The 20,078-nt window shown below is 43.4% G+C and overlaps 1 protein-coding gene across 1 annotated transcript in view; it reads left to right on the top strand.

Annotated features, from left to right (window-relative positions):
* Positions 1-20,078, top strand: part of LOC104998074 (chromosome unknown open reading frame, human C1orf21) — a 157,987-nt gene that overhangs the window by 132,041 nt on the left and 5,868 nt on the right. The window contains exon 4 of the mRNA XM_010853091.1: positions 3,298-3,358. Within this exon, the coding sequence (XP_010851393.1) occupies positions 3,298-3,358 (61 nt within the window). The remainder of the gene's footprint in view (positions 1-3,297; positions 3,359-20,078) is intronic.

Raw genomic sequence — 20,078 nt, 5'->3', positions numbered from 1 at the left:
ATATGTCTGAGTACTAACCAAACATCCCCGTTTCCATGCTTTGATGTTTCCAATAATGGAGTTAAGGAAGTTAGTAACAATCACAGAACGTTAGTGCCAAAAGGACCTCAGAGACCTGTTCGCTGTTTTAAAATGAGGAATCTGAGGCCTGCACCTCACCCATGCTAACAAATGGTGCTGTCTCTATGAGGATCACGAATCACATGAATTTAAATAGAGACCACTTGATTAACTAATTAAATATTCATTACCCTCCTGTTGTATCCAAGGCGATAAATGCTAAAAACTCTAACCCAAAAATTTCTACAGGGAACACAAAACCCTAAAAGTGCCATCTTTATGAAATATCTTGGAGTTTCCTAGGGAAACTAATGGTGCTAATGATAAAGAACCCACCTACCAATGCAGGAGACATAAGAGATGCAGGTTCCACCCCTGGGTGGGGAGGATCCCCTGGAGAAGGAAATAGCAACCCACTCCAGTATTCTTACCTGGAGAAGCCCATAGACAGAGGAGACTGGTGGGATACAGTCTGTAGGGTCACAAAGAGTCAGACACGACTGAAGTGACTCAGCAGGCCGGCAGGCATTTATATTAAGATACATAAACGTATTGTTTGCTCAGTCATGTCCAACTCTGTGTGACCCCATGGGTTGTAGCCTACCAGATGAGATCTTCCAGGCAAGAATACTGGAGTGAATAGCCATTCCCTTCTCCAGGGGATCTTCCTGACCCAAGGATCAAACCTGGGTCTAAGATTTATATATAAATATCTTCATGCCTTTCCTGTCTGGGACCCAGAGCTATTCAACAAACTCATCTGCTGAAAACTTGGCTAAGAATAGGAAGGATGCCCCCAAAAGTGTCTGAGCAGCCATGGTGGGTACCAGAATATTCATGTTTCCCACTGACAAGAATCCCCCCGGGCTCTCCTTTGGAGCCTGTTATGCTAACTTTAGACACAACTCTAACAAGGTTGCCTGTGCTGCTCTGAAGCATGGCATCAAAGCAGAAACTAAGAAGAAAGTGGAAAGAGGACTGATACCGTCTCTGACAAGGAGAAATGAAAGGAAGAGCTCAAAAGCAGGCAAAGAAAGCCTGGAATTTAAGGTCCTTTTGCTTAAAGAGAGCCAGCTCTAACCATCTTAGAGGCTCCGGGGCTATCCCAGTATTACAGAAGAGCGTTGTGATTTAAGGTGAGGAGAGTGGCTGCTGGTCGTCAAGTGAAAGCTAAGTAATGTTTGAGATATACAGCTATTCAAGAGTATACGGTTTAGAAGACTTGCATCCAGAGTGGCTCAAATGAACGACATTTTGGCACTTAAAGAAGGAAAGCCGTAAGAAATCTGGAAAAACTCAACTTTGCAAAATGGCTTTTCTGTCCACCCAGAAAAAGAGAGGAGACTGTTTAATCTCTGTCATCATCCAAGATTCTGCCCTGCCTGTGTAAAATGCAGTGAGAGAGGACCTGTTTCTGAAACAGGACGTCTGCCTTATTTGAATGATCATATTTGTTGCTGTTCAGTAGTGTCCAACTCTCTGCAGCTGCATGGACTGCAGCACGCCAGGCTTCCCTGTCCTTCACCATCTCCCAGAGCTTGCTCAGACTCATGTCCATTGAACCAGTAATGCCGTCCAACCATCCTGTCCTCCGTTATCCTCTTCTCCTTCCTGCCTTCAATCTTTGCCAGCATCAGAGTCTTTTCCAGTGAGTCGGCTCACGCATCAGGTGGCCAAAGTATTGGAGCTTCAGCTTCAACCTCAGCCCTTCCAATGAATATTGAGGACTGATTTCCTTTAGGATGGACTGGCTGGATCTCCTTGAAGTCCAAGGGACTCTCAATAATCTTCTCTAACACCACAGTTCAAAAGCATCAATTCTTCGCCATTCAGCCTTCTTTATGGTCCAACTCTCACATCCATACCTGACTACTGGAAAGGATGGCAAAAATTAGATTATATACATGAAAGTGCCCTAGAACTGTGAAAGTTGATGCTGATATCAGATATTTTCATTCTTTTTCTTTTATATCAGAGCTGATATTATTTTAAACCTAGGTCTTACACACAGGGGGAACCTCCTTTAAGCCTTATTATCTGTCCTGGGAGGCCTGAAGGGTTTCCAGTCACTCGTGCCCCCTCCATGGCCCCTGCAGGGAATGTCAGGTAAGGTTGCCCACCACACCTAGACGAGAGTGGAAGAGGCTCTTCCAGAGCCACTCCTCCCCCCCCCCCCAGCCACTAAACCAGTAGGCAGTAATGTCAAGTGAAAGAAATTCTGGACCATGTGTCTCTTACCCCAGCATCCTGAACCGCCTTGGAACACCCACAGCTCTTTGCCAGGTCGAAACTACTGTCATTAAGACCACATTGCCCCCAAGTCCTTCCCCTCCCATCCGTGATCTTCTCTTCTCTCCTTACCTTCTTAGTTTTGCCCCCACCAACCATGCCCATCTCGCTGAGGATACTGTTAAATAGCAAAGAACAGGGAATCAGGGCCGAGGGCTGCTCAGACATGCCTCCTCACTTACTCCACATTACAGTGGAATTTCAGTTCCAAAAAGGCACATTTGCTGTCACCGGTATCAAAGACGTTTAGGGGCAAGGTCAGGTTCTTGGCTCGTCTGCAGCCAGCACACAGCCATACAGTCAGCTGAATACCGTGCTCACACCTTTGTAAAATACACATTTTAATATCATAATTAGGATATGTTTTTTAATGAATCTTTTAAAAAATATTTATGTATTTTATTTTTGGCTGCACTGGGTCTTAGTTGTGGCATGCGGGCTCTTCCTTGTAGAGCACAGACTTAGTTGCCCCAGGGCATATGGGATCTTAGTTCCCCGACCAGGGATCGAACCCACGTCCCCTGCATTGGAAGGTGGATTCTTAACCACTGGACTGCCAATGAAATCCCAGGATATATTTTCTTGTTATACTTACACACAGCATTGAAATATGCCACGTGCTGCTTACCTGTGCTTTTTGTTTTAATTACAGATGTGTATCCAAGGGAAAAAAAAAAAGGGCACACACTTCCCAGTAACACCAACATAAATAATATGTACACTGAAAGGAAATTGTGTTCCTTAAGTTGTGGAAACTGATAGACTATTATGAAACACATGTGTAGGATTACTCTCATGACATTTAGCCTTAGTATGACTTCAGAGCACTTCAGTGGAAAAGTCTGCAAAAAATAAATGACTGCCCCAAAGTTTAGACGCTCGGCATTTTTGACCTGAGGGAACTGGGAAACATTGAAAATATGCACTTAACTACTCTTTGTTTTTCAGCATGCACATCTCTGAAAGCCAACAAGAATTCTTCAGAATGCTGGATGAAAAAATTGAAAAGGTAAGAACTAAAGTAACTGCATATTTCAAGGGGACTGTTGCCTCATGAGTTAAGAGTAACAACATTCTGGTGTCTGTGGTACAAAGCTGTTCTTGCAAGGGGATGGTTAGAATTAACAGCAGTCACCCCACACACACAACTCAGAAGGTGGCTGTGAGAAGGGTTAATGTATGACTGAGCTTCCCAGGATCCTGGGCTATGGCTGATCTTTCACTGAAGCGTGAAAACTCAGAGTGAGACTGGTGAGAGCCTTTGCCTAAAAAGTGTTGCCATCATTGTGTGTTGTCCACCCCTGATGCCCTGCTCTGTTCTCAGGCTGCAGGCAAGGAGGTCCTTAGTGCCTGCTTACTACATGCCCAGGGCTTCTTTGACTTCTTTACAGACGTCACAAACATGTTGCAGTCGATACCTGCTTGAGGGAGCTGGCCATGAGACAAGTAATACGTGTATTTTACAAAGAAACTGAGGCTTAGAATGCCTGAGTATAACTTAGCCAGGTTTGCAAAGCTAATAGCGGTAGAGTTAGAATTCCAGCCCATGTCTGTCTGACTCCAAAGCAGAACCTCCAAGTCACTTCTCCATACGGGTGTGGATTTTATAATGACGGGAAGATTCAAAGTTGATCCATGTGGAAATTTAACCCATATTTATGCTCTCAGAGTGCCATATGCAAATCAATTGAATGAAGAGTAGAATATGGTAATCATTAAAGGTTTGCATGCTCATAGAATTTCAATTTATCACTGCAGGGAGTGAATTTTAAATGCTAAAGTCATACATCTGAGAACTGTAATTTGAAAGCCTTATTCTAAAGAAGAGTTAAATTCTAAATTCAGAACATATCCCAACTATGGTTAAGGCATCACAGACCAAGTTTACTTTTGAAATGTTTTCCATTTTAATTTTTATTTCTTTTTTATGGTTTGTGGTCCTTGAGTATTTCTTCATGAATTCCTAGGTTATGTATTTATCAGTCAGTGGAAGATAATGAAGAAAGTCTTAAATTGATCTTTATTTCAGTAGCAGACTCCACTCTGAGGTAGACCCCTGCCCCAAAAGAATCATTATAAAATTTTCTAATGCACCATTAAAAGACCAGCATATATTACCAATGTAAAAAATAGAAATGGGTAATGAATTAAAATAATAATTTAATCTATAGTGTTCATCGGCTGTGCTCACATACTCATTTGAGTATATATTTTTCTTTTTTACTTTTAGTGAAATTTTAGCTTATGCATGACTTTTTAGATTGAAAACATCATCTAAGAATAATTAGCAATTTTCACATATTGATTCAAAAGCTGACTAACTTGCTGATAGCATTTTGTTTTCAGTAAAGAGAAACCTAAAAAGAAACATTTTGTTCCCACTCTAATGGTGAAGATTTTTTTTCTCTGTTTGGATTATTTCTCCTGCACTAACATTTTGGCAATAAAAATATATGCTTATTAGTTAGAGGTAATCTGCAAAAACTGAAACCTAAATTGTAAGTTATCTTTTTAAGCAACATTTATAAACCCTGAAAAAGTGTTTAAAATTATCTAATCTCTTTCCAGTGTGTCTCCATAATTGAAATTCTACCTCTTGTTACTCAAAACTGAAATTCATTGTTCTCATCTGGAATTCAATTTCCTGTCTTACTTTGCATCTAAGGTGTAGACAGTCATGTGTTTAGTGCAACAAAAGCGAAGTTTATAACTTGATCATTTGTTTGGTGTAACTTTCCTTGGACAAAGGAGAATTAGATTCAGCATAAACAGTGTTCCCACTATATATTGAACACATTCATATTCAAAAAAGGAGCGGTTATATAATCTGTGATTATTGCCCAGTTACAGGTTTCTAAGGGAGTTTTCTATCAACTCTGAGCCAAACTTTCCTGTTTCTCCTCCCTTACCTAAAGTTCATCCTTCTGAATTTTGTGAATATGCTATCCTTTGTATCATCTAAATATTAAGCCTCCCTCAAATTAAAATATTTTGTCATAATATATATGTTTGGCCTAATATAATCTTCACAATAGTTTACATAACCAAAATTGGAAGTTGCATTCTTGTGAACTATTTTGCTGACTTTTTAACCATTGCTGAGTATTTCTTTGCTCCAATTAGCATGTGGACAATCATAAATGCAATTCAAAACTATTCTTTAGGTTTTATGTTGTTGTTGTTCAGTCGCTAAGTTGTATTCAATTCTTTGCGACCCCAGGAACTTCCACGTCCCTGTCCTTCAGTATCTCCCGGCATTTGCTCAGACTCATGTCCATTGAGTCAGTGATGCCATCCAACCATCTCATCCTCTGTCACTCCCTTCGCCTTTTGCCTTGACTCTTTCCCAGCATCAGGCTCTTTTCCAGTAAATCAGCTCACCTCATCAGATGGCCTAAGTATTGGAGCTTCAGCTGTAGCCATGGTCCTTCTAATAAATATTCAGGGTTGATGTCCTTTAGGATTGACTGGTTTGATCTCCTTGCAGTCCAAGGGACTCTAAAGACTCTTCTCCAACACCACAGTTCAAAAGCATCACTTCTTCCGTGCTCAGTCTTCTTTATGGTACAACTTTCACATCCATACATGACTACTGGAAAAACCATAGCTTTGACTAGATGGACCTTTGTCAGCAAAGTAATGTCTCTGCTTTTTAATACATTATCTAGGTTTGCCATGGCTTTTCTTCCAAGGAGCAAGTGTCTTTTAATTTCAAGTCTGTAGTCACCATCCGCAGTGATTTTGGAACCCAAGAAAATAAAACTTGTCATTGCTTCCACTTTTTCCAAATTTATTTGCCCAGAAGTGATGGGACCAGATGCCATGATCTTAGTTTTTTGAATATTGATTTTCTAGCCAGCTTTTTCACTCGCCTCTTTTACCTTCATCAAGATGCTCTTCAGTTCCTCTTCACTTTCTGCCATAAGGGTGGTGTCATCTGCATATCTGAGGTTATTGATATTTCCTCTGACTTGTGTTTCTTCCAGTCCAGCGTTTCTCACGATGTATTCTGCATAGAAGTTAAATAAGCAGGGTGACAATATACCACCTTGAGGTACTCCTTTCCCAGTTTTGAACCAGCCAGTTGTTCCATGTCCAGTTCTAACTGTTGCTTCTTGACACACATACAGGTTTCTCAGGAAACAGGTAAGGTGGTCTAGTATTCCCATCACTTTAAGAATTTTCCACAGTTTGTTGTGATCTACCTAGTCAAAGATTTTAGTGTAGTCAATGAAGCAGAAGTAAATGTTTTTCTGGAATTCCCTTGCTTTCTCTATGATCCAATAAATGTTGGCAATTTGATCTTTGGTTCCTTTGCCTTTTCTAAATCCAGCTTGCACATCTGGGAGTTCTCAGTTCACATACTATTGAAGCCTAGCTTGAAGGATTTTGAGCATAACCTTACTAGCATGGGAAATGAGTGCAGTTGTCCAGTAGTGTAAACATTCTTTGGCATTGCCCTTCTTTGAGATTGGAATGAAAACTGACCTTTTCCAGTCCATGGTTCCTGCCGAGTTTTCCAAATTTGCTGACATATTGAGTGCAGCACTTTAACCGCATCATCTTTTAGGATTTTAAATAGTTCAGCTGGAATTCCATCATCTCCACCAGCACTACCTTTGTTTGTTTTATGGGGTTGACTTAAAAAATTAAACTCAGAGCTTCATGCTGAAAATTGGACTCATTCTGAAAGGGCTTGATTTTTGAGATTTAATTTTTCTCTGGATTCCTTTTTTTCTTCCTTAAATTGTTAAGAAGCAAAGCTGAGTGAATCTGTAGTGATTTAAACCTGCCCTTCCTTGATTCATCCTTTGTGTTTATTGAATGTCTCCAGGGCATGATACCTTTCAGCTCTCCTCTCCATACCAAAAGAAATCTCTGCTCTGTCTCCTCAAGGTATATGCAAAAGTACCATTGATATAAGGAAACAAAGATGATATTTATTGTGAAATTTCGTATGGACGACTCTACTTCCCGAGTGGCATAGTGGTAAAGAATCCACCTGCCAATGCAGGAGACGCAAGAGACATGGATCAGGCAGATCCCCTGGAGGAGGAAATGGCAACCCACTCCAGTATTCTTGCCTGGAAAATACCATGGATGAGGACCCTGGCAGGCTACATGGGGTCGCAAAGAGTCGGACACAACTGAGCACGCGCACATGTACACACACACACACACACACACACACAACTTCAGAAATAATCATGGTGCCAAGCTGCAGTTTACTTCTGCACCACAACTGGGCAAGCAGTATTGTAAGAAGTTATCTGTGGCAAAGAAAAGCAAGAAGCAAAAATGAATTAATTATTTAGCACTTATGAGTACCAGGCGTTATGCGATGACTCAGGATAGAAAAACAGGAAATGGGGGATACAAAATAAGTAGGAAACAGTCCCTTGCCTTGAGGAGCTCAGTTCTAAAAGCAAATGTCTTTGAAAAGGTAATTATTTTAAGCATGGAGGAGTCCTTCACCCAGCACCCCCACCTCCACTATCACCGAGAGTCAGGTGTTCCTTTATTGAATGCAGATGTTTCAGGAGTCAAGTGCTGAAGCTTGAGGTCCATGAACCAGGCAGTTGGGATTCTTTGGCCACTTGACACCGTCTCACTCTGCCGGCATGAGGAAAGCGAAGACACTGAGCTGCATCTGAAGATGACCATGGGAGCAATTTTTATCAGGAGAGCAATGAGAGTTCACAAGAGCATTATAACCTCTGATCTACATTTCCTTTTCCTTTTGGAAAGTGAAAATCCTGTGAAACAATGAGAGCACCTCATTTATCTTTACCTCATTATTTTTTACTCAAGTACTTACCTGTTGTTCTGTGACAATCTGTAGTTGTGCCTGACAATTCACAGGCTCCTGAATCTTATGTAAAGTGATGACATTTGCCTAGTATTGCATCTTAAAGAAAATGACGGTTCACTGCAGAGGAAGATAATGATTTTAAACTTGTCTTTCAGTATAATCAGAGGAGAAAGAAGAGATCTAGATTATTAAAACGTGGCCCTGTGGAGGAGTTTTTGAATATGATACCAATGACAGATCGCATCAGATTTTAATATATGCTTTCTAAAATAAAATATTTAAACTTACTTGTAAGAAGAAGAAAAAGTAAATACATTTTTAAAGTATCTGCCTTAAGAGTATCTTTTCCAGGCAAACACAGGGATTTATATTTTGTTTTAGGAAGATTTAAGAACAGCAGCCAATGACTGGGAAATCTTTTGCCTTCTGAAAGAGAACTCTGAATATTAAATAAAGAATGTCTCGGCACAGAGCTATTTGCATCTAGTTAGTTTTCCTCAAGCAAGGCATCTTAAGTGTTGCATCATGGGCATCTTTTGGGAATTTTGTTAAAGTTATAAAAACACTCCCTATAAAAAGGCACATGCTATCATATACACAACATTCTGAAGTAAAACTTTAGAGTTTATATCTCTCTGGAGCCTGCCCTTGGTCCCCAGGCAAAGAACCTGTGCATTTCACTGGTATGCTTTGCTCAGATCCAGGGCCCGATGACACCCATGAGCACCCATGAGTCTCATCAGCATCTCGTCTTATTCATGTGTATCTCTGACTTAAAAGAAAATTAGGAAACCAAGCACAGATTAACTCCAACACAACCCTGTCTGCTTCCTTTCTCATCTCCCTTCTCCTCTTTGAAAACAGCTCATAGTACTTCACCACCCCCGCCCATGGGTGAGCCGTCAGCGTGCACTGCACTTCACATATTCCTGTACAATTTTAAGACTCTGCTTCTGTTGACCGGAACTATTCAATATGACATTTTGAGGAAATGTCTGAGAAAGAGCAGCGTGTGGATTTTAAATCAGCTGATTTTTAAAGATGCTTATCTGTAGACCTCTACATCTATGGCAAAATCATTTATACTCAGAAAATGTTTGGGTTTGTGAAATGGCCTGAGTTCCTTGGCCCCAGAACTAGTTGGTGAGAAAGATCACGATAAGTCTGCATTTCTAAGTTTATTTCAAGGGCTCCTTTTCTTAATATTATGTCAGAACTCCGTTATGAATCAGTGTGTCGCAGATCAAAAGGTGTTTGCTTTCCATCTGGTGAAGAGACTGACTTGTGTGTAATTATGAGCTGTGATTCTGGGTTCTATGTATAAACCATTCCTGTAGTAGAGAGTTTAACCTCAGAGCTGCTGTAGAATCGAAGATGCTGTCTGGCACCGGCAGGTGATGATAGGCTTTACCTTCAGGCGGTGCATTTAGAGGTTTGCCCACCAGTGATGGGAAACACGGGACTGTTTTATCAAATCCTGAACAGTGTCACCCGGCCTGCCCCATGTGTACAGATGAAGTCATAGCTTATCCCTCCCAGCCAGCTTGCCAGTTCTGGTAATAATCCGGACCTTCAACACTGGCAAAGAGATGATTTGGCGACCTGCGTATTTTGGAAGTGGGCTGGGCTGCCAGTATCATTGCATCGAACAGTTCCTTGCTCCACAGCAAACACAACAGGGCCCTGCTTTTGCTAATAACCGGACCATTCCTGTGTCTCCTTTCCCTTCATCCCCCGCCTCGCCTACTCTCTGCCCTGTATGCATCTTGCCTCATTCATCGGCCAAATTAAAGCTGTGATTACAACGGTAAGGACGTGACTCAGCCCTGTTTTGTTTCTCTCCCTACTACATAGCTTTATGCAGGTGACTTCTTACTGGAATTCAAGTTGAAATGTACCACGTACGTGCCTGCGTGCCGTCACTTCAGTCATGTCTGACTCTTTGTGACCCCATGGACTATAGCCCGCCAGGCTCCTCTGTCCATGGGATTCTCCAGGCAAGAGTTCTCGAGTGGGTTGCTATTTCCTCCTCCAGGGGATCTTCCCCACCCAGGGATCGAACCTGCATCTCTTACATCTCCTGCATTGGCAGCAGGTTCTTTACCACTCATGCCACCCACTTAGTCACGATGGTAATAGGTGCAGGAACCACTGGTGATGTGTATGCACACCGTGGGCTTTGAGGATCCCCGCGTTCCCCAGCATCCCAGGTAGCTACTAGTCATGGGGGACACAGCCAAGGAAAATAAAGCGGGCGGCAAGCCTAGAAGAAATACAGCACAACCAGCCTCCACTCACTTTCTTTTTTTCTGGAGGGCTTGATTTTCAGAGAATTCTCGAGGTTCTGTCAGCCTGGCACCTGAGAGAGTAGCAAAGGAGAGAAGAGTGCAGGTTCCAGAACAAGGGAGTACAAGAATGCAGACAAAAACCATGCCTTTTTTATGAATGTGGTGAGGCTGACTGTGCTCTGAACTCAGCGGCAACATGGGGCACAGCTGGTGAATGGTGCCGTTCTGCTGGATGTGCAAGGGAGGACCGCCCGAGAAGCCCCTCAGCAGGGAGACAGTGACGCAGGCTTGAGTCATTTTCTTGCCTTGTTCCCTATTGGCTTCTCCTTCCCATCCTCTTCCTCGGCTGTCTGCTTCCCTTCCTCCCGTGGCTTTTCCACTCTTCGCCTCTAGCAGCCAGGGGACATTGCTTTAGCCATGCAGAGAACACCAGGAGACAGAGAGAGGAGAGTGCCAACCTCTGTAACTGCTGATGTTTTATTTAAGAATCTCGAAAAGGACTCGAAGCTTTACACAGATGGTATCCTAAGGACGAACACTGGATCTTATTCGTGTGTGTTTCCCTCAAACCTAGCAGAAGGCCTAGCAGAGGGTTAGAACGCGTTCTCCCCAGCCGTGGGCCCAGGACACGCACTCCTCGCTGCGCTCCGGGCCTTCTCTCCCTTGTATCTGGCTCGTTCACTGCCCTGTGCCTTCTGCAGGCAGGGACCTCCCATCCATAGCTGCAGTCCTCTTCCTGGCCAAATGCATGTGCTTCCTCTTCTGAAAGCAGTCCTGCTTCCTGTGCCTTTTCCTCACCCCTCTGTGTAGGAAGAAAGGAATGGAACCAGCTTGTCATACTCTCCTGTCTCTGGTTGGCTAGCCCATGGAGCAGGAAGAGAGTCAAACCCAACATTCTCCACTCTCTCCATCTGTGACTGGGTGGGCCAGTCGCCATCCATTAGGCCTCGCTGGGGGACGGGAGGTAGGCGAGGGAATAAGGAGAGGTTGCTGGGTTCTCTAATCCAGCAAGAACTCTGATTCTCGTTGACCAACTTCTCTCAGTTAAAAACTGTAAGGAAAGGAGGTGTGTGCTTAGCTCCCAAAACCTCTAGCCATGTTCAAAACAAATTCTAGGGTATGAGAAATTTTTTCAGAACAAAGAGCTCTAAAATTTGTCTGGAAGGCACATCTTTTTCAAGAGGCATATCAGGGCCCAGTGGCTAAGGCTCTGCTCCCAATGCAGGGAGGTTCTGTCCCTGGTCAGGAACTAGATTCCACATGCCATGCTACAACTAAAGATTCTGCATGCCTTAGCGAAGATAGAAGACCCCATGTGCTGCAGCTAAGACCTGGTACAGTCAAATAAATAAATCAAAATTAAAAAAATTTAAGGCATATGGGTTGAAATCCCAGACTTGCTAAAGCCATTGTCCTGAAGGAAGTGAGTCTTAAAGGAGACGTATGAGGCTTCGTGTCCTACAGGAAGTGAATCCTAGGGGGAACCCACGAGTCTCCAGTCCACCAAGTGCATTCCCCTGGTGAGGGGCGAGGGCGTGGTATTGAAATCTTAACTCTTAATACATGCTGCTGCTGCTGCTAAGTCACGTCAGTCGTGTCCAATTCTGTGTGACCCCTTAGACGGCAGCCCACCAGGCTCCCGTCCCTGGGATTCTGTAGGCAAGAATACTGAGAATAGACTAATTGAAGACATCTCTTTGAATTAAATCCATCAAGTGACCTGGAAATCTTCTGCAAAAATACCACATATTTTTATAGTGTTTCATTTTATCATTGTGAGGAATCAGGTATAACCGGGGAAATTGTTATAATATTAAGTGAAAAAAAATTTTAATTATGTCTATCATAGGACTGAAACTATATAAAAATGGTACACATATGGTCAGAGATTTAAGTGAAACTTTGAAAGCCTTCTGATTTATTAGGAAGACAGGTTTCCAAGAAAATTTTTTAATTTAATTTCAATTTTGATTGATGGTTTTCTTATAAAATAAGAACAATTTTATAAAATGGCCTTTTGGAGAAGTCTGGTCCCATCTGGAGAGAAATCTTTCTTAAAATGAAAATCGTATCTGCTGTTTGAGCTCTTAGGAAGAGGGCCTCTGAACCCACTGATGATAATTGTATTTTCTGTGACAAGAGTGGGCAGAATAGAGCCTATGGGCCAAATCTAGCCCACGAGACAAGCATAGCTTTTATGTGTTTAAATGGTTGAGGGGAACAAAATGCAGAATAATATTTTCTGATATGTGAAACATTATGTGAAGTTCCAACTTCAGTGTCTACAAATAAAGTTTTATTGGAACACAACCATGCTGTTTCTTTTACTTTTATCTTTTGCATTTTTGGCTGCCTTCATGCTTATAAGTTGCATCAGAGACCCTTTGGAATGCAAAGCCTAGAATATTTACTGTTTGGCCCTTCACAGAGAAAGTCTCCAGTCCCTGGCTTAAGACATGGCCCGGGGACATGGCATCCCGAGTCCTGTATCCTTGCTTTGCTCTGTCCTCAGTCTTGCTCACCTCCTCATGGGGAAAAGAAAATCATTGAAGTCACCTGAGTGCCAACATCTAACAAAACTTGAGAAATAGCTCCCTTACAGCTTCTAAAATATCCTCCTTTTTGCCAGTAGAATGAAGATCTGGGTTTAAGAAACACTTCATGTGTGCTTGCTCAGTCGCTCAGTCATGTCCAACTCTTTGTGACTCTGTGGACTGTAACTCACCTGGCTGGATTTCCCAGACAGGAATACTGGAGTGGGTTGCCATTTCAGGGGATCTTCCTGACCCAGGGATGAAACCTGAGTCTCCTGAGTCTTCTGCATTGGCAGGTGGATTCTTTACCAATGAGCCTCTTGGGAAGCCCAATAAATACTTCATGGGGGTTTTTTAAGCTGTTTAGTTAATACATTCTCTCTTGAAAATGAAAAGGTCAGTCTACTAGGATTCTTGTCACTGTGCTTATTATCATGGTAATCATTCCTATATATGGTCAAAGAAGCAGTCAGAGGCTGTCATACTCCTCCCATTCATTACTAACGAGATCTTTTTCCAACTGAAATAATAACGCGCAAGTCTAATTAGAATAAAGCTCATTACAAACAGGCATGGCCATTAATGCCTCGATTGAGGCATTAATGAAATAAGCCGGGGGAGGAGACTTGAACAGCGCAGCTAATTATGTCTGCTTTTCTTCAGCATTACCTCAAAACTTGTTATAAATTGCTGTTGGGCTGTAAACGAAAATGCTGCTGAAACACTCCCTGGTTGAAGAGGCTCTGACACTTGCAGCCCCAAGGAAGAGGTGGGGGATTGGGGGGCATCTGCTCCTGGCCCACAGCCCTACAGGAGGAGGAGTGAACAGCAGCCCCTGGGGGTGTCCTGCGTTTCACTGTTCCACTCTTTTCCTGTCTCCTCCGCATCATCTTTGTTCTGGATTCTGGGTGGTAGTTCACACATGTTCAAGGTGTGGAATGCAGCTTTCATGGCCCTGTATTCTTGGTTCAAGGATGGAGCTTAAATGTCAAGATTCCCACAGAAACTTAGATTCAAAGTTGCTGCTAGATGGTGATACATGGGAAAATTTCTGTGGGAAAAGGTATTTGATGGACAGAGAATCAGGATGGCCCATTAAATTCTGCACCGCGATACAGCTGGGGCAATCGTGTTTCATTAATCAAGACGTTCTTTAGTGCCCAGAAAGCCAGACCATCCCCCAGTGCAGGGTAAAAGGCTTCCAAAGAAGGATGACTGAATCAAGGAACAGAAACTCAGTAAGCCCACGATTAGGAAGAGAGAGGAGGAAGATGAATCACGTAAAGGAAGCAGGCAGGAGGTAAGAGAGTTAACATAATGCACAGGCCAGAAACCTACGGAGGTTCCCAGTGTCCTTCAGAGGGGTATGGGGAGAGGAGGAGGAATTCTTCATTTGTCAGGTAGCCTGCTTTATGATGAGCTTAACAACGCACGTGCTGTGCTATGCCCAATTGCTACAATCATGTCCAACTCTTTGCGACCCCATGGACTGTAGCCTGCCAGGCTCCTCTCTCCATGGAATTCTCCATGGACTGTAGCCCGCCAGGCTCCCCTGTCCATGGGATTCTCCAGGCAAGAATACTGGAGTGGGTTGCCATGCCCTCCTCCAGAGGATCTTCCCTACCGAAGAATTAAACCAGGGTCTCCTGCTCTGCAGGTGGATTCTTTACCACAGGAGCTTCCAGGGAAGTGTGCTTCCATATAAAAATAAGCCTTGTTAAAGCAAACTTCTCTGAACTGCACAAGGATTCCATTAACTGTTCAAAAAGACAAAGATGAGAGTGCAGTTCTCCTCGGTTCCCTTACTCTGCTGCTCTCCCCGGGTGCCCCTTCCCAGTGAACTCTTTTACTTTATCAGCAAGATAAAAAACAAAGATGAATAAGAGACGTGCTCTGTTCTGCACCCTGTAGTAAGGGAAACAAACATTTGGGCTACAATTACTATAAGGCGTGGTGGTGGGATGGAAGGACCACCGAGAGGGGAAAAGACCAAGTCTCCCTAGAGCTCTTACTTGATGATGTTGGAACATGATCATAAGACTCAGTAGCTAAGTGAAGGCGGGGGCTTCGCTCTCATACTCCCTCCTTCTCAGCCTTCTCTTGCTGTGCTGTGCTTAGTTGCTCAGTCGTGTCGGACTCTGCGACCACATGGACTGTAGCCCATCAGGCTTCTCTGTCCTTGGGGATTCTCCACACAAGAATACTGGAGTGGGTTGCCATTCCCTCCTCCAGGGGACCTTCCCAACCGAGGGATCGAACCCAGGTCTCCCAAACTGCAGGCAGACTCTTTACTGTCTGAGCCGCCAGGGAAGCCCTTTGGGTTTTAGTAAATTTACCAAACTGTGTGACCATCAGTACAACTCAGTTTTAGAACATTTCCATCACATCAGCAAGATCCCTCCTGCCTGCTTACAGCCAGTCCCCTTTCCTACCTCCAGCCCCAGAGAACCAATCTGTATATATATTTTTTAAATGTATTTAGGTTTTATCATTGCTATTAATTAACAGTAGCAATGATTGCTGTAATAAGGGTGTGAACAACTTTATGACTCATAATACATATTACAAACTACTTTCCAAAGCAGCCATACCATTTTACGAGACTGTAGAGTTGCATTTCATTGTGTGCTCTCAAGAATTTTTAAATAGTATCTAATTGTTTTCCTTTGTATTTTTTGATGACAGAAACAGACCATTTTTTTATTTGTGTGTTTACGGACTTTATTTGTTCTGTTTCCACTTTGTGCCCTTCCCTCTTACTGAGATCCTCTTAAGTTAATTTTTTATTGGTATGAGCTTCTCATATAACTTGTCATTTACATATTGTATGCTGCTGGTATTTTCCCCACTGAGGTTTGCCTTTTTATTTTATTCTTTTTTTTTTGATATATGCAAAGGTTCATTTTTACATGATCAAATATGTCCATCTTTTTATTTTTCTTTGTGATCTTTGTCCGTGCCTTTGAGACTGAGAGCTATTTCCCTCTCAAGAGCTCTGACAGCAGTTCAGTTTTATCTTCTGTTTTGTCTTGTTAAGAATTAACATTGTTTTTCTTGGAATCTGTCACTTCTGGTGACCTCCTTTGTCAAATACTTAATGCTTACCTATTTTAGGCTGTATTACTAGGATATCTGATTCTGTGCCAGTGATTTTTTTGATGGGTGCACTAAGAATGAGAAAACTGACACATATGCAAGAGAGGGAGACCTGGGAGGAAACCTTGTTATTCGCAGGTAACGGACCAGGGGATGCTATCAGTCTGGGAGGACCCAGCCTCCGGTTGCTAAGGCCCCAAGTCCACCATTCTGTGGGAATTACAGGGAGGCAGCATTTGGGCTCAGCTCTCAAACACTTTAATGGGCAGCTTGGGAAAGTATCTGACATATTCCAGTGAAAAAGAGGAGGCTCCCTGCCCATAATGTGGTCATTGGAGGTCTGTTCCATGTTAGGTGCGAGGTCAGAGAGGAAGACCTCCAGGTCCTCTTCCAACTCCAGAATCTCAGATCTCTCTAGATACTGTTCCTGCTTTCATTTATTCAACAAATATTTATTGAGCATCTAATATGTCACTGGTGCTCGTCTAAGCCCTGGGGATGCAGCAGTGCAGAAAACAGTTTCTGCCACTGGATACTTCTATTCAAGGGGAAGACAGTCAGAAAAGAAACAAATTCATATATTCATAATGTCAGGTAAAGATAGGTAATACAAGTAAAAATGAAGCAGAGTAAGGAGAGCTGTTTTATGTTACAAGCTCAGTGAAGACAATGAGGTGACATTTGAGCAGAGGTCTAAACAAAGCAGGGGCTTCCCTGATAGCTCAGTTGGTAAAGAATCTGCCTGCAATGCAGGAGACGCCGATTCAATTCCCAGGTCAGGAAGATCCACTGGAGAAGGGATAGGCTACCCACTCCATTCTTGGGCTTCCCTTGTGGCTCAGCTGGTAAAGAATCTGCCTGCAGTGTGGGAGACCTGGGTTTGATCCCTGGGTTGGAAAGATCCCCTGGAGAAGGGAAAGGCTACCCACTCCAGTATTCTGGCCTGGAGAATTCCATGGACTGTATAGTCCATGGGGTTGCAAAGAGTCGGACATGAATGAGCAACTTTCACTAAACAAAGCAAAGTAACAGATGGGGTGAGGTCTGAGGGCAGGAGGAGTCAGCCAGAAAGGAGAAGGAAGGAATAGCATCCAGGCCCTGAGGCCCCACTTGTGTGAGGCCCTGAATGCAGAGAAGCGATCCAGCGGTGAGCCCAATTTCTCACATAGTCAGTTTACTAACAGTTGGATCTGCTGATCTCATTTTTCAGTATCATCATAAGAGCTATAATTTATTAATTCCCATGTGCCAAGCTTTGCTGATCACCTATGTGTGCTGCTGCTGCTGCTAAGTCGCTTCAGTTGTGTCCAACTCTGTGCGACCCCATAGACAGCAGCCCACCAGGCTCCCCCATCCCTGGGATTCTCCAGGCAAGAACACTGGAGTGGGTTGCCATTTCCTTCTCCAATGCATGAAAGTGAAAAGTCAAAGTGAAGCCGCTCAGTCGTGTCCAACTCTTAGTGACCCCATGGACTGCAGCCTACCAGGCTCCTCCGTCCATGGGATTTTCCAGGCAAGAGTACTGGAGTGGGGTGCCATGTGTAATGACTGCTAAGTCTCACAACAGCACTGCAAGCTAGGTCCTCCTGTCCCCTTTTACATATGGGAAAACGAGCTCACTGCTTCCTCTTGGGAACTTTTATCTCGGTCCAGACTGCCCCACTGGGGAAGTGCTCAGTTCACAGCTGTCTGTTACATGCTCAGTGTGTACGGATTAGGCCAAATGCGCACGTCTATAGAGAAATACTAGAGACTTTTGGGATAAACTCACACCGGAAACTTGACAGCCAGCCCTAGCCTATTTGCCTACTTAACTTGAGGAGAAAAAGTACAGTAGGCATTTAGGAGGAATAATTCCTTTATTTGAAGTCGGTCTCTGAGCTGGTCCTCTTTAAACTAGCAGAATACAACATCATGAGCATGCCCTTTCCTTCACTACACTGTAATATTGCTAATTGTAAGCCTAGACCTTTCAACAAGTAGAAAATCCTTATCCTAGAACCTCAGAAATGTAGGAGTTGACATAAACTTCCGGTTTCTAAGAAAATCATGCAGACAATTGAAGAGGACATGGAAACTACACAGAGTAAGAGTGTGGTCAGGGAAAGTGTTAGTTGCTCAGTCGTGTCTGACTCTTTGCAACCTGTGGACTGTAGCCCACCAGGCTCCTCTGTCCATGGAATTCTGCAGGCAAGAATACTGGAGTGGGTAGCCATTACCTTCTGCACAGGATCCTCCCGATCCAGGGATCGAACCTGGGTCTCCCACACTTAAGGCAGATTCTTTACCATCTGAGCCATGGTAGGCAAAATCTCCTTAAGATTTTTTGAATCTGCACCACATGCCCCTCTGCTTTTTCAAACAACCCCTCCTTGTCAGCATCATCGTGAGTGTCCATTCTTCACGCTGTGGGGGCCTCGTGGGGACCTGGCTGTCTGTAGCTTTCAGTGTATCCTTTGCACAAGGGCAGAACTGTGTCTACCAGCCCCTAATTCTGGCTGCATAAAGCATCTCTACAAAGACCTCCATTTTGCCATCCCTTTTAGGGGAAAGGCCATGCTTTGGGCTGAGAGAACTGCTGTGTAGTCCCACACCCAGCTCACTCCTGCTTCCTGTCTTCAACAGCTGAAGGTTTTAAGGTTCTCTTTTTAGCACAGTTCTTTAAACTTTAAGTGAGACATGAAGTCACGCTACAGTAACAAGCTCCTCTCTTGCCCGGTAGAGCCGGTGTGCAGGTGGGGTCCCGCGTGATGCCGAGATGGGGCTGCCTCCGTAAGTTTTCTCAGGCTCCCCTTAAAATGACACTTGGCCATATGGGAGTGCTTACTCTCCATGTTTTTGATTTCCAAGTTTTCTATTCATAAAATAATTGGTTCTCAGAACTGCTGACAGGTGAAAATAACAAAAATAAAACTGATTTGAATTTAGTCATCCACTCACTACAGTCATTAACAAAAGAGGCAAGGATTAGCCCTGTGTTCTGGGCTTCGCTGAGATTTTCCCACAAGTAGCAGCGCACAGGACTCCTACCTACTTTGCAGGGTTGGTGTGAATCACCAATGAAATAGTGTCTTCAAAGCAGCTGATGCAATTTTCTTTCTCCTTCTCATAGTCATAATAATAATTTCAGAGGAGCAAATGCTAGGAAAATGAAAGTTGCTGCTTGGGGTTGACACAGGGTTTACAGAGATTTGTCCCTTAAAAAGTGGGCACGTTCTTTTTTGTATACAATGATAGATTTTTTAAATTCTAAAGTGCTTTACAATTTTCAGAATTTCACATACATGATTTCATGTAATCTCATAATAATCCTTTTTTCCCCCTACCCCTTAAAAGCGGGCACTTTCTTATGGTAACAGTAATCTTGGAGGGTCTGAAACACTCCCTCTGCATAATCCTGTAACTCATTTACAGAGTTGGAGACTGCTTTATCATTGAGTACCCTAGTTCATGTGAGTGTCTGTCTGTCTGTCTGTCTATCTATCATTGCATCCAAGTCCTTCCTTGTGGATGAGGTGTCCTCTGAACCCCACATTGGCCAGCTGGACCTTTGCTCTGATTGAGGCTTTGTAAGAAGGGAACAGACCTAGGTGTCTGTCATAGAAGCTTTATTGGAGCACATGGAGCTCTGGCCCATCTGGGGTGCAAGGCTGAGGTGGGGGGAGGGGTTCCCCGACACCTGGCAGATTACCATTTGTGATGACGGTTCACGCCCCCCATCAGCCACAGGAAAGGTGGTCCCTAATCTCCTGCCATGGCCTGAACAAACACGGGATTCAGCAGCAACAGTAGTAATAACAGAAGCAGCTGATAGTTATTGACCACCCGCTAGATACTATATTTTTCCCATTTGATCCTGATCACAACACAGTGAGACAGAGACCATGATTATCCCTAGGGTGTCAAGGCCTAGTGATGTGCCCAGTGTCATATAACAGTGTATGTGTCCACATACACATGGGGAGAGTCATCTTTCCTTCCCTAATAAAACCTCCATGG

Source organism: Bison bison, unplaced genomic scaffold, assembly GCF_000754665.1.
Source record: "Bison bison bison isolate TAMUID 2011002044 unplaced genomic scaffold, Bison_UMD1.0 scf7180017864322, whole genome shotgun sequence".
In the NCBI taxonomy this organism is placed as follows: Eukaryota; Metazoa; Chordata; class Mammalia; order Artiodactyla; family Bovidae; genus Bison; species Bison bison.
This window is presented reverse-complemented; position numbering and strand designations above follow the sequence as displayed.